Here is a 13,449-nt window from a genome sequence, read left to right on the forward strand (position 1 = left end):
GGGGGTGGGGTGCGGCGCGGCGCCTGCCTCGCCCGGCGGGAAGGGAGGCCTCCCGGGCCTGCGGCCCTGCTTGTGCTCGTCTACCTCCTCCGCGTTAGACCCGTCTTCTTTGTTTCTCTGCTTTACGCTGCAGGGAAACTCCTACCCGCCGCCACCTGCCCGGGGAGCTTTCTCCCCGTCCCCCTGCAGTTTCCAGCCTTTGTACCGCTCTCAGCGGGTGCCCCACAAGCGTTCGGGGGAAAAAACAAACAAACAAACAAAACCCAAGTCGGTACTCTGTAGGCTAGGTACTTGGTTAGAGGAGGCTTGTCGTGTGAGAGATGTCTCCGTGTGCGCAAAGGGGCTGTGTTTGAACGCTGCCGCTGTAGCTGCCAAAGAATAATTTACCCGAATCAGCATGTCTATGAGGCAGTTTGCATACAATAAAGTTATCTGTGGAAAGGTGATCTTTATTCAGTTGAAGTTGCCACGTTCATACCCAGTGAATTAAGGAAATGCATCCTACATAATCAGTCAAGCTAATGCTTAGGTATGCATAACTGAAAAAATCTGAGTTTGAAAGTGAGTTATAAACAGTTTTGGACCGTATGAAGCTTCAGTTGATGTGATTTGGAATACTTGTTACTGCCTTGCATGAAAATTTTAGGTGTATGAAACAATAATAAAGTTTTAGCGGTTTGTATGAGCTCGCTGAATTTTTTTATCCTCTTGTCCATGTAGTTTATGTGGACAAAAACGTACAGGTTTTAGGCCCATATCAGAAGTCATGAAGTGTTGCCAAAACCAGCAGCGGCAGAGACTTGACCTGCTTTCACTGACCTCTAGTTTGTAGGAAATTAGTGGGGTTTTTTCTCTTTTAATAAATTTGGCAGGAAGTACCAAGAAATTTTGTTTTCACAGCCCTATACATCATTAGAAAGAAAACTGGTGTTCTGTTATAACTGACAGTTACTAGAAATCTCCCTTCGCAACTTACTCTTTGGGAACTGGGAAGGAAGCATGGCGCTACAGCTGTAAGTTTGAACTGTGTTATGTTTTAGTTGCCTGTTTTTTAGAAGTGTGAAGAAGAGCTCTGGTATTGTAGTTGGATTCAGGGAAGTGTTTAAGAGTGCATGAAAACATCAGTCGTCAGCAGTATGTCTATCATAACTTTTTCGTTTTTTTTGCTACTATTTTTATTGGGAAAAATTGCAGGGTTTTGGATAGGGAGGGGCTGCAGGGTTGACCTTTGTGGGCAAAGATGATGAACGGCCTAATACTGGTTGCAGCTGGATCCAGCTGTCTCTGACACTGACGAAAACAGCCCATCATACACCAAAATTTCAAGCAGAGGAGCTCAAGGCACCTGTGCTCAAATGCAGTTAACAAAGAGCAGCAGCCACCAGTGGCAGGAGACACGAAAAGATGCACAGGAAGAGTCATATGAGGAGATATATGAAGAGATGCGCTTGCAGGTAGTAGAAAAAGAAGCCACTATGCACTGGCCCAAACATCCTGTATTTCCCATGGCCTCACTGAAGGGAGGGACTGAGTGCCATCCACACAGAAAACAAGGGAAGTTGACAGTAGAAAGGCTGGAGACCAGGCTGTCGTTGGCATAGGGCAGTTCATGGCCTCCCACACTGGTTACCCCTGCCGCCCCCTCACTTCTGAAACCCTGGCATTTATGCCCAATACACTACCTGAAAGTGGCTTTTGAAAAAAGAAATTGTGCCACTAAGATGCTTGTGCTTTGAATTTGTCGTAATAATAACAACTTTTTTTCTGTTCCCCACAGAAGAATATACTAGTCAAAAATGACGTAAAGATCGACAAAGATGGTCTCACTGATCTCTATATTCAACATGCCATTCCCCTGCCTCAGCGTGACTTACCAAAAAGTAGATGGGGGAAAATAATGGAAAAGAAAAGACAGCAAAATGAGTCGAAAAGTGAGAATACAAGGTAATTTAGCTTTTACTGGGCTAGACTTGGGAGAATTTAGGACAATGCATTTAGTTTAATCTTTGCCTGATTAATGAAACTTGTATAGCTTTTGGGTATTGTTACAGTTTACAGAGAACGTCGTGTCAGGTCTCCTACATCAGAAGTGTTAGATTCTACTACTGCAATAACAGGAAAAAGGGGAAGATAATCTTTTTTTTTGTCATCCAAATGTTTATTAATGGTATCTAAATTATAGTGCCTCTTTTTGTAGAATCACAGAGTGGTTTGGGTTGGAAAGGACCTTTAAAGGTCATCCAGTCCAATCCCCCTGCCATGGGCAGGGACATCTTCAACTGGATCAGGTTGCTCAGAGCCCCTTCCCACCTGACCTTGAATGTTTCCAGGGATGGGGCATCTACCACCTCTCTGGGCAACCTCTTCCAGTGTTTCACCACCCTCATAGTAAAATAAAATTTCTTTCTTATATCTAATGTGAATCTACCCTCTTTTAGTTTAAAACCATTACCCATTGTCCTATCGCTACATGCCCTACTAAAAAGTTTGTCCCTATCTTTCTTATAAGCCCCCTTTAAGGACTGAAAGGCCGCAATAAGGTCTCCCCGAAGCCTTCTCTTCTCCAGGCTGAACAACCCCAACTCTCTCAGCCTGTCCTCATAGGAGAGGTGTTCCATCCCTCTGATCATTTTCGTGGCCCTCCTCTGGACCCGTTCCAACAGGTCTATGTCTTTCTTGTGCTGAGGACCCCAGAGCTGGATGCAGTACTCCAGGTGGGGTCTCACCAGAGCAGAGTAGAGGGGCAGAATCATCTCCCTCGACCTGCTGGCCACGCTGCTTTTGATGCAGCCCAGGATACGGTTGGCCTTCTGGGCTGTGAGCGCACATTGCTGGCTTAGTCCAGCTTTTCGTCCACCAGTATCCCCAACTCCTTCTCGGCAGGGGTGCTCTCAATCCCTTCATCCCCCAGCTTGTATTGATACCGGGTTGTTGGTACATTTCAAGATACTTTATAATGAAGAAAAAGTAATTTTTTTTTTTCACGTTATAATTGTTAAATAATAATCATATTTACAGTGTTTAAGAAAAGTACCAAAAGCATGTTTAATTATGCTTGCTCCCTGGTCTAATCTAGAGTCGAGGTGTATGCTCCAGCAGTTTTGTGTGTCAATTAAAATGAACATCTACTTTCTGAAAGAAACATTCTGCCTTGTTTTTAAAACCTTTCTGTTTGTATTTGATCAGAAAGCAAAATCTTCCTAAAAAGTTTATTTTACTGAATCTGTTCTCCTCCCGACCTCCCCCCTGCCCAAGACTTTGACGTGTGATGTGCATGGGTGGCGTTCTGATTTAGCTTCAGCAAAGGAAAGGTGGATGGAAATTATCATTGTAGTTTTGCGGTATTACAACTTGTTGATTTCATGAGTCTGTTTTAGCTTTACTGGGGTTTCTAACTAGGAAGAGCTAAACAAATTCTGTCAAGTGAGTTTGTTTTTTTTTTTTTAAATTTTTTTATCAAAGAAATAAAGATAGCAGGCTGGATGTTTTTGAAAGAAGGAGACAATGTTAATTTTTAGATGAGAGAATGGCTTCATCAAGAGTTTGTATGTAGAATAAGTTTAGGTGCTCTTATTTTGGTATGCTAAAAGTCAGTAATGGTTAAACCTATGTAGTATTTGCTGGGAAAATAGGAAGTAAAAGGAGATATGTTTAATCTACCAGTCTGCTTTTCTTTACTGATTGCGCTTAGCACTTAACATCTAGCATGCTAGGCTTAGTCTTTTGCTCTGTTAGACAGTTTTAAGATTTTCCAGCAGTTATATTTTTGTTTGTATTACATCTTTCATACTTAACAAATATGCTGGCAAAATACTGTCTAGAAAAGTTAATCTTTTACTGCTAGTATTACTGATGCCAGAGAAATGGGAGAAACAGACCTTCAGCACTTTCAGTAAGTAAAAGTTGTGCACATAGAAAACTTCAGGTTTAGTATATTCATGGAAAGAATCAAGGAAGTTCAGTGATCTTTTTGGATGTTGAAATATTACACTTTTTCTCATAGTTGTGTGCAGCACTTCAGCAGAACTGGCACGATGCCATTGTGCAGAGGAGGAAGTAGAACTTGGCATTCTTGTTTTTAAAAACAAAACAAAATTCCTAGGTATTGTGAGGCTGTAAGTTATGTGCAAGTCAGAGATGGGAACTAAGCATGCTGTTAGTTCAGTTTGGAGGACGTCAGATAAACTGATTGATTGTATGAACAACACGAGCTTTCTGATGAGTTCCTCTGTGGAAAGCACAGCTTTACAACATGTGCTGGAATTAATATGAGGCTTGGAGACTTCATCAGCACAGCTCAGTGTGTGTTTGCATGCCTCTGTTAGTTACAGATGGGAGGTAAAAACACACTGAAATTTAGAAGTCGGTGTTGAATATCGTATTTAGTTTTACTGCTGCTGATTGATAGCATGCGCTAAAAGACTTGCTGTATATCAGCTGAGCTGCAGTAACGTGTTACACCTTAATAATATAATGAAATATCTGAGGTCACAGGTGATTGTTTATACATCTTATTACTGAATATTTGAGCTTGCAGACAATCATACCAAATAAAAATGCAGTCTATCAACTTCAAACATTTCAGAAAGATTTGTTCTCGGGGACAGTTAATTTTGTAGATCCATAAGATCATCTTGCCTGCTGTAAGAAAGAGGATGGTATGAATCTCAAAATGTATATATAGTTTCTGAAGTGCCATCAAGTCTGGAGACTCTCACCTGCAAACTCTCACTCTCCAGGAGCATTGTGGCTGTGCATGCTCAGAGCTGTGGCCTTGGTAGAGCTCATCATTTCTCCTTAGTCACCTGAGAGGCCACTTCAGCATCCTCTGAGAACTGCTAATGTGCTGATAATATGGACTTCAGTGTAAAACATGGTACTTCTGACCAGTTTCAGACATTCACAGAAGAGGTGGTCACCTGCCCGTTTTGGTAACAGGTGAATATTTAGAATAATCAGGGGGTGGGAGCTAAAACATGCGCTTCTCTCTGGTTTTAGGGTGCTACCTTAAGTACCAGGCTAAGCTGGACAAGAATAGAAGCATTTTTCATTAAATTGTCCTCATAATCAGGAGTTGCTCAGGGGCCATCCTGACTACGTGAGTAATCACTTGAAACAGTGGAAACCCAGATTGCTCATGTAGAGAAGCTTTTGCTTCCTCTAGTAAATCTTGTATTCTTTACCATGCACTACAAAGTAAACAGCAGGATGAGAGCATGCCCTCCGTCCAGCCCAGCCCAAAGTGTGGCTAGAACATTCCTCTAGGATGTAGGAGATGCGCATTGAAATCTAGGTTTCACAGAGAGTGTCCTGCAGGAGGGAACACGATTCCAAAATGGTTCTTTTCAGCTGTTAGCTAGCATCTGTGTCCTTCCTTCAGAAGAGTGCCGGCTAACATGAGTCCTGCTCTGAAGCTTTTAAGCTGCCTGTACTTTATATAAATAAAGTGAATGTCACACCCAAGGTTCTGTGTTCTTCTGTGAGCCATGTATCTAAAAATTAGATGTGACAGTTCTTGATGATACAGCATCCAAATTTATTTTGGAACTTTCCCAAAGTGTTTCTCTGGGAACGTTCTCTGTATTATAGCATGTGGTCATTTGTACAAGTGCTACAGTTCTAAAATTCAGTTTAGAATAGATAACAATCCTCCTAGAATTGCAGTTATTTTCTGACTTACCAGTCCTCGCCAAGCTGAATTAAAAAAAAAAATCTCCATAGGAAAAGCAGACTTCTTATGTTAAGGAAGGTATCTGAAAAAAGACATAAAATTTTTTCTTTCACATAGCTTGCAAACTAGCTTTCCAAAAAGGCTGCTGGGGAATGTGTTCCTTGTCAGGAGTGTTGAATAAATTCTTGGACAAAGCCAAAAGTACAAAGTACAAAAGTACAAAAGAACAAAAAGTATCATGTTGCATTTTTGAAGTGTGTGTCAGCTTTTTAGACTTTTCCAATGAAATTGCACTCCTTAATTTAATGGATGTGTTAAATACTATTGTTGTTTCAGTTAAATACTACTGAAACAACAGTAGTATTTAACATATCCATTAAATTCAGTTAAATACTACTGAAACAACTTGCCTGGCTGAACACTCCTGGTCTTGGAAGCTAATCTCATTTTGTAGAAGCTCTCCGAGAAATGGCATCTACTGTAGATAGAAGCCAAAGAGTTGTGTCTGATCTCTTGACAAACAAGTCCCAAATGAATTGAAGGTCTCTCTTTGTCTCTATCAGTTCCGGGAACCTGACAAACAGAAAAAGAGGAGGATTGTGTGACATATGTTGTTGTGAACAGATAGTAACGTAGAAGCAAATTTGAATAAGAGCTGAACTTTCTCTTGCTCTATGAGCTCTTAAATTGTGACTCCTTTCATTTTTTTTAAAGAAATCCCTGGTCTGGACAGAAATTGTGCAAGCAATGTGTAATTTCTTAATATGTGAGGTTTATCAGCAGCTACTAATCTAATGTTGTTCCAAGTCAAACGAATGGAGTCTCTGCTTACGGTTTATTCTGTTGAGATACCTGACATCAATATTGTCAAATTCATTAATTACAAATTAATGAATCTATTTCATTGTTGAAAACACTATAGTTCAACTTTTATTCCTCTGTTTAATACACGATGATTAAACAGTAAGTGTGTACTGAAAACTGAAGTTTATAAACAGGAATATTATATAACTTAATGGTGGTTTGTTTTTTTTATTTGTTAAATCTGCACTTTCCAAACACTTTCTCTTTGTCATTCTTGAGCAATGCTTTTTTAAAACTCTAAATTCATGTAAGGTGAGCTATGATAACTTTGTGCTTTATTTTTTGGCAGGCAGGATGTTTTCTGATTCTACTGTTTTGACATTAGCTTGATAGTATTCCTTTTTCATAAATCAGTTGCTACTGAATTGGCCAGCTCTGACTACACATAGGCTTAAGGGCACAGATATTATTAAATATATTATTTTAAAAAAAAAGTCATTAAATCAGCTTAGGGTTCCTGTTCAAAGACAGCTTATTTCAAAAACACGTACCTTTTTTTTACTTAATGTTTTCATTCCTTGTCTAATAGTCTTATAGATTATCTTAACATTATGATTTAGAAGCATCAGAATATTAGATGCTGTTCTTGTAGGTAAGGTGGCACGCATTTTCCCAAATATTCACCTTTTAAAATACTTAACAGCTATATCTCTTTAGTTATTCTGTAATAGCTACAGTGGTATAAGCATACAGTCTTTGGTCGTACAACTGTAATTGTCTGTCTAGAGAGTTCCTCACACAACCCTCGTCACTGAGGAACACTATTCCTCACACAACCCCCTGCCCCATCCCCCCTTTATATTTTGGAAGCAATTTCTATTGCCTAAGTTTGGAGCAGCTAAGACCTTAATGTTAGTATTTTGGGATATATTTTTACTTTAGGCAAGATTAAATTCATTTTCACTACTCACATCTTGGATATGCTATTTTTGGACCATCTAGCTTGTGTTTCTGAGAATTTTACAATTTGTATTTTCAGTGTTACAACAGTGGAAGGTTTAAGGAAACGGCCATTAATTGTATTTGATGGCAATTCAACAAGTACAAGCATAAAGGTGAAGAAGACGGAGAACGGAGCTGCTGATCGCCTAAAACCTCCTCCAGCGGGAAGCACCACCAACACTGTTAGAAGATTATCAGTTCCTTCAAATGCCTCAACATACATTTCAGCCTCCAGTTTTTCAGAGGACGCTAAGCTGGGAATGAGGAATAACGAGGCTAAGCAGAACAATATTTCAAAGACTAACAGCAGTGTGTTGGCTAGTCTGAAGGTGTACCCTTTGTCTCCAGTAGCAGGAACTACTGTTGTGAAGTTAAAGAGAGCTGTTCCAAAAGAAGAATCTGATTTGCCGGTATGTACGTTCAGTATCTTGTTTTGCAGCTTTTTTTAATTGAAACTTGCAGGAGGCAAAGGTAGACTCTTGTGAGAGTTTTCAGGATTATTTTATTTTGGAGTAATAGTAGAGTCTTTATTTAGAAACAGGCAAAAGAGTAGCTGGTTTGGGAAAGATTAGAAGGAAAGTAATGAAGTACTTTGTACTTGTCCATGGAAAACTTCTGTGTGAGAGGGGCAGCTTTGTAGAAAACATGCATGTAATTTTAAAATGAGTAGGTAGGTAATACTTAAGGTGGTGCTGGTAGCAGTCAAATAAAACACAAACAAAATAATCCTACTGGTAGGTCTGAGGGAGAGAACAGGTCTTACAGAAAAACATGAACAGCCTTAAAGGGAGGACAAGTGGTCTGTTTTCTGTAGTAGGGAAGAAAAAAATGGAATGATAACATTTGTAACAATCACACTTGAATGGTTGAGTAGGACAAGCTTTCATTTGTCAAAGTGAAGGAAGAGATGTTACGGGAGCTGAAGTGAGATGCTGAGAGCTGTAGAATTTATCCTTAGAGGGGGAACGCCATCTGTTTTCAATCTCACATAGGAATTGGCAAGCTAGAGGAAGGAACTGGATGTGAAAATCTGGAGAGCTGCCTAGATTGTGGGTCTGAATGAGAAGCCATAACAACAAACCATACTAGTTGAAGTGAGAGGCCAAAGGTTGAGTGCTCATTTTGAGCCATGGTGATCTTAATCAGGTACCTGGGCTTCTATAAGATGCTGAGATCTTGAACAGGAGGGTGCTGTTGTCAAGTAGAAGACTGATGACTGACCTGTTAACCATAAAGGTAAATAGTTATTTTCTTTCTGCAAGTTAGATTCAGCTGTAAACAAATTTTATGTAGACAAGAGAACTACACTACAGATGAGGGCAAAATTAAGCTGATGAGCGGAAGTGATGGGAGAAGAGCTAAGGCAGGATACATGAATTCAGGAGGGCGTGTCTTTGAAAGTGTGCTGAATGTAGCTGCCAGTTGGGGAGAAAGATAGAACAGTGGTTAATTTTGACAAAGGTGTGATTAGTCTTTAAGGGCTTGTCAGTGAGCAAGGAGCAATGGGCCATCTCCTCTTTAAAACGTGCCATGAGGTAGAGGTAAGTCTTACACTTGTGTTGTATTCCTTCATGATACAAATGAAGGAATTTTCACATTTCTACTGGAATACGGGAATATCTGGAATAACTCTGGGCTTCAAAGGAAGAAATAGAAATATCTGTTCTCAGTGGAACTGCAGAGGGAGCTTTAGATATGCAGTGTGCAATTACATTGCTTAAAATTTTCCCAGGACACTAGACCTAACTTCTGTTTTCTCAATATTGCCTCATGAAATGCTTTCTATTCATCTTTTTTTTTTTTTTTTTTTTTTTTAAAATCCTTTCATGAAAGAATGCAGGTAATATCCTTGCTGCATGGATTGGTAGGTTCCATCAGAATTCTGTTAAACATGAGCACCTATACATGTGACTGTTCCAAAAGACAGCTTTAGCAGCTGTTACAAGAATCATGGCTGAGGCCCTGAATCAAATTTATGCTTTGATTCAGACTACCAGTATCACTAATTTATTTTAGTATTTAGAACTCTTTTAAGTATTGGTCAGATCTGAACCTACAGAGCTTTTGAAACTTGTTTAGTATACACCTCACAGCTTCTTTATATTTAATTTAAAAGTTTTGTAGACACAATGATGAACACTTTTAAGTGACACTGTGTAACTGACACTTGACTTTGTCTTAGCCACAGTTTACGCTGTTGAAGTTAGTACCGTTAAGTTCAGTCATGCCTTGGTTAGTGTTGGTCAGACACATTTGAAATTAGGCAAGTGTGTTGTATGGATGTTACTTTACAGTCTGAAATTAAAGAACGTGATATTGAATAATAAGTGATGCAGCCAGGAAGAATCAGTACACTTGGCAGGTGGCTGTAGAGTGTAAAGCCTGATGTGTTTTTAGTATAATGACAGCAACGACAATTTCAAGCAAGTGACTGTTTTGACTTTCAAGAAAAAATGAAGTTCTTGTGCTGAATAGCACAGAACTATCCTTCTGATCTTTGGGTCTAATTCCCTTCAACCTTTCAGTAGTTGCAATCCACTGTTGCTGTAAATAAAGTAACATTTAAACTCTTAAGGAGAAGAGGGATCTCTAGATTGTGTTCCCCAAACCAGTGTGTTGCAGAATGTTCTCGAAAACCTGTATACCTGTCTTTACTTTGCTTGTGTAAACTGTTAAAGCTCTAATTTCTCAGATTTTTTTCTTATTTTCGATGATGAAAGGTAATTATTTCACCACTTCAGTCTCCCATTGTTTTACATTGGGCTTGCTTGCTTTTTTTCTGGTTTCTTTGGGAAGGGCTTGAAAGATGAGTTCATCTGAGACTTTGGCAATTATTTCCCTTTTTTATACAGGTCATTACAAAGGAAGACCTACTTTTCCTCCTCTTTTTCTGTCATTGTTACTGTTTGACAAAAGTAAATTAGTTTCCTAGTTGTATTTTTATTTTTTCTTATACAATCCCATTTCAACAAGAATTTTAAGAAGGCAGTCTGAAATAACTTTAGAAGTATGTTTTGAAACTCCAGTGTGTACCTGTTTCTAAGCTGCATAATTGAAAGATATTTTTGCATAACTAATTGTAGGATTAAGAAAAAGCAAAAGATATATATATATATATGATTTGCAGGTAGGCAAATTAAGTGGCTTTATTTTTGTCTTCTCTAGAGAAGTTCTGTGATATTTAACTTTCTCCACAAGATGGCAATAGAAGGCTGTTGTAGTAGCATATAGCTGAGTACAGCAATAGTCAGTACTAGATTTGAACATGGCAGGTTAATTACTAACTGCTACTTGCTCAGTGTATCTAAGAATATTTACATGTTTTCTTGTATTCCAGAATGACCTAAAGCCTACAGAAGCAAAGAAGAAAATCCAGCATGTTACATGGCCATGAAGTAGCTAATGGTGCTTGAAACATAAATGTTACTTCCATATTTTCAAACAGATAAGTCATATTTAAACAGTTTAAGTACAATTCTTTTTAAACCTTACAGGGATTCAGATTGCTGTGAAGTTTTAACAAGTTTAAAAGTTCCCTGTTGTAAAGCTGGAGTCATTATCACAAGTCACCTTACGAATGTCTACTCTTGTACACCAAGTAGTTCATTACTTCTTTAAAAGGTGGTAATATTACAATATACTAAAATCCCCACTTTTAGTTTTCAAGATTATTATAGTTCATCTCCTGCATGTCCTTATGATTCACACATATAAATTTTTTTTTTTTTTTTTGTTTCAGTAAGATTCAGTTTTGTTCCACTTCTGGTTAAATAGTTAAAATAGCTATTGAGATTCAGAGTGATCCCAAGAGCCTTCTTGGCTTCAAAAAGAGAATTCATTTAGATGAGAAAACTGACCACTCTGCTGATAAGATAGTCTGAGACAAAATTTTTTTCCTTTTTGTTGCACAGAACAGGAGTGTAGAATTTACAGTGCAAGTTAGGTTGGTAATAAGAGATGAACTATTCAACAGCATTACTTCAAATTGAAGTTTCTCTTATTGACGTATGAAATAAGAAATGCACAGATGAAAGTATGTTATTAGATTGTTTGATAGGAATCTTCGAGAGGAAGTAGTGAATGGATTAGTGCCGTGTTCCCTTAAATACACAGGCATATTTTATACATGCATAAGTGTAAAAATGTGCTGATGTAGCAAATTTGCTTGTTTTCCTGGTTACAATCATGCTTATAAAATATGGGGAAAACCTGTGGAATGCAGGCCAGTGCTTTCTCAACTTAACAGTTGGAGAGAGACAGGGATAGGAAGACAAAGAAGTACCTTGAGAGCATTAGCGTATGTAGTTGCACTCTAAAAAAAAAAAAAAACAAAAACAAAAAAAACCAAAACAAACAACAAAAAACCAAACCAACCTGTTTTCTCTTCCTTTGATAATTTAAGATGGATGTTGGTTTTCTGTGAAACTTGGTGTTTCATCTGGATTATTGGTAGTGCCTTATAAGGCAGAAATCCAGTTAAGTTGATGGAAATATTTTTTTAAAATCTCAGTGGCTCAGGGTGAAGCCAATTTAGATCCATTTTAGATGTGGATGGTAAATAGTAATAACGCTCCCAGACTTAGTAAAACAAAAACAAAAAAAGGGTCAACTTCTGAATCCACTTAGTTAACCCACTAAAAGAAGCTGTCAATAGTGATCTGAAAGCGTGTTTACGTTTTTAACATTGGTTAATATTGAAACCAAGAACTAGCTTAATTCGTTACTGACAGAAGTTCTCCATTCACTGTTACGACACAAAAGGCACTTCTCGAATGCTGTAAAATGGTAAGAATGTGTGTGTTTTGAAATATTGTGTGCCGTTTCCCTTTTACTAAACACTTGTGCAGGTTTTGTACTTGAGTACAGCAAACTTTAACGTAATGTACATTTTGTATGTAAAGAGTTGTCTTTTAAGTAGCCTTATCCTATTTAAATAAATTCAATTAAAAGCAAACAAAGTAGTGCTGACTTGTTTTTGTGGTGTAATTAAGCTTGTTCATTTTATATGGTTATATTTCAGTGGACTTGAAGTGATTAGAACTTAAGAAAAGGCTTACAGGGTAAAAGGCTCAGTAGCTGCTTTGGAGTTTTAGCAGCAGTTAGTATCATGTGAAGTGCTGGTCCTTGCACTGGTGTAACAGTCTGGTAGGAGTTCTGTTTTGTGGGTGGCTTCTTGGCAGTGGTTTAGAGTCTAGGCTATATTTTGTTGTAGTTCCAGTTGCTAGGAGCACGTGTGTGTTGGTATGTGGTAAGGAGTGATATACAGAACTGTGCTGGAATAATAGCACGATGCTGCTATTGCATGGTAACAGTCTTGTTTTCAGGCCAGTATGCTTTCCAGCCTTGTCATGTTTCACCTGTCTTTCCCCAAAGCTGGGACCATTTTGCCGTCTGTTGTAGTGCTTGGGGGGGCAAGATGCAAGCCATGCTGTTCTTACAACTTTCCACTGCCCCCTTAGCTAATAGTAATCCTTCTTCTCTCAGCAAAGTACTAGAGCAGAGCTGCAGTGTTCTGGGTGATTGCCAGACCCCAGAGGAGAGAGTAAGTGAGGTGCTTGCCCTCCTTTGGGAGGTGTGGGTATAAGAGGGGTTTTTATGGCTATTCTTTACTCCAGCCTTCATCATAAAATGAAGTCACCAAAGATAGAATTTAGTCATTCAGTGAGATCAGATTAGCACATTGTGCACTTCAAAAATGTCAGCCAGCCAAGTTCTTCAAATGGTGTACAGTAAACCAAATCTGATCTGATGCATCTATTTAGCTTGTTGAACTAATGAGAGAGAAATGACCTGTGAGCACTTTACACTTGGTACAAAAAGAGACAAAATCAAGAGTTGTGGCAGGAGCTAGGAGCAAACTTTATAAGTATATTCCTAACTCTTCTTTCCACATCTGAAGACTCCTGTCGGAAGTGTAACATCCTACTTTCCTCCTTTTGCTGGATACAAATGAATTCCATCTGGAAGGTGTA

The 13,449-nt window shown here is 38.7% G+C and overlaps 1 protein-coding gene across 1 annotated transcript; it reads left to right on the top strand.

The window, feature by feature from the left end:
• Positions 1-133: 133 nt before the first annotated feature.
• Positions 134-11,456, top strand: LOC104072199 (chromosome unknown open reading frame, human C2orf49; the record flags this gene model as incomplete). The annotated part of the gene is made up of 5 exons (XM_009578103.1): positions 134-271; positions 1,269-1,454; positions 1,778-1,944; positions 7,515-7,887; positions 10,815-11,456. Coding segments are annotated over 5 exons (921 nt in total), but the record flags the coding sequence as incomplete, so codon positions are not given.
• Between the last annotated feature and the right edge of the window lie 1,993 nt (positions 11,457-13,449).

This window comes from Fulmarus glacialis, unplaced genomic scaffold (genome assembly GCF_000690835.1).
Source record: "Fulmarus glacialis isolate BGI_N327 unplaced genomic scaffold, ASM69083v1 scaffold41355, whole genome shotgun sequence".
Lineage (NCBI taxonomy): Eukaryota > Metazoa > Chordata > Aves > Procellariiformes > Procellariidae > Fulmarus > Fulmarus glacialis.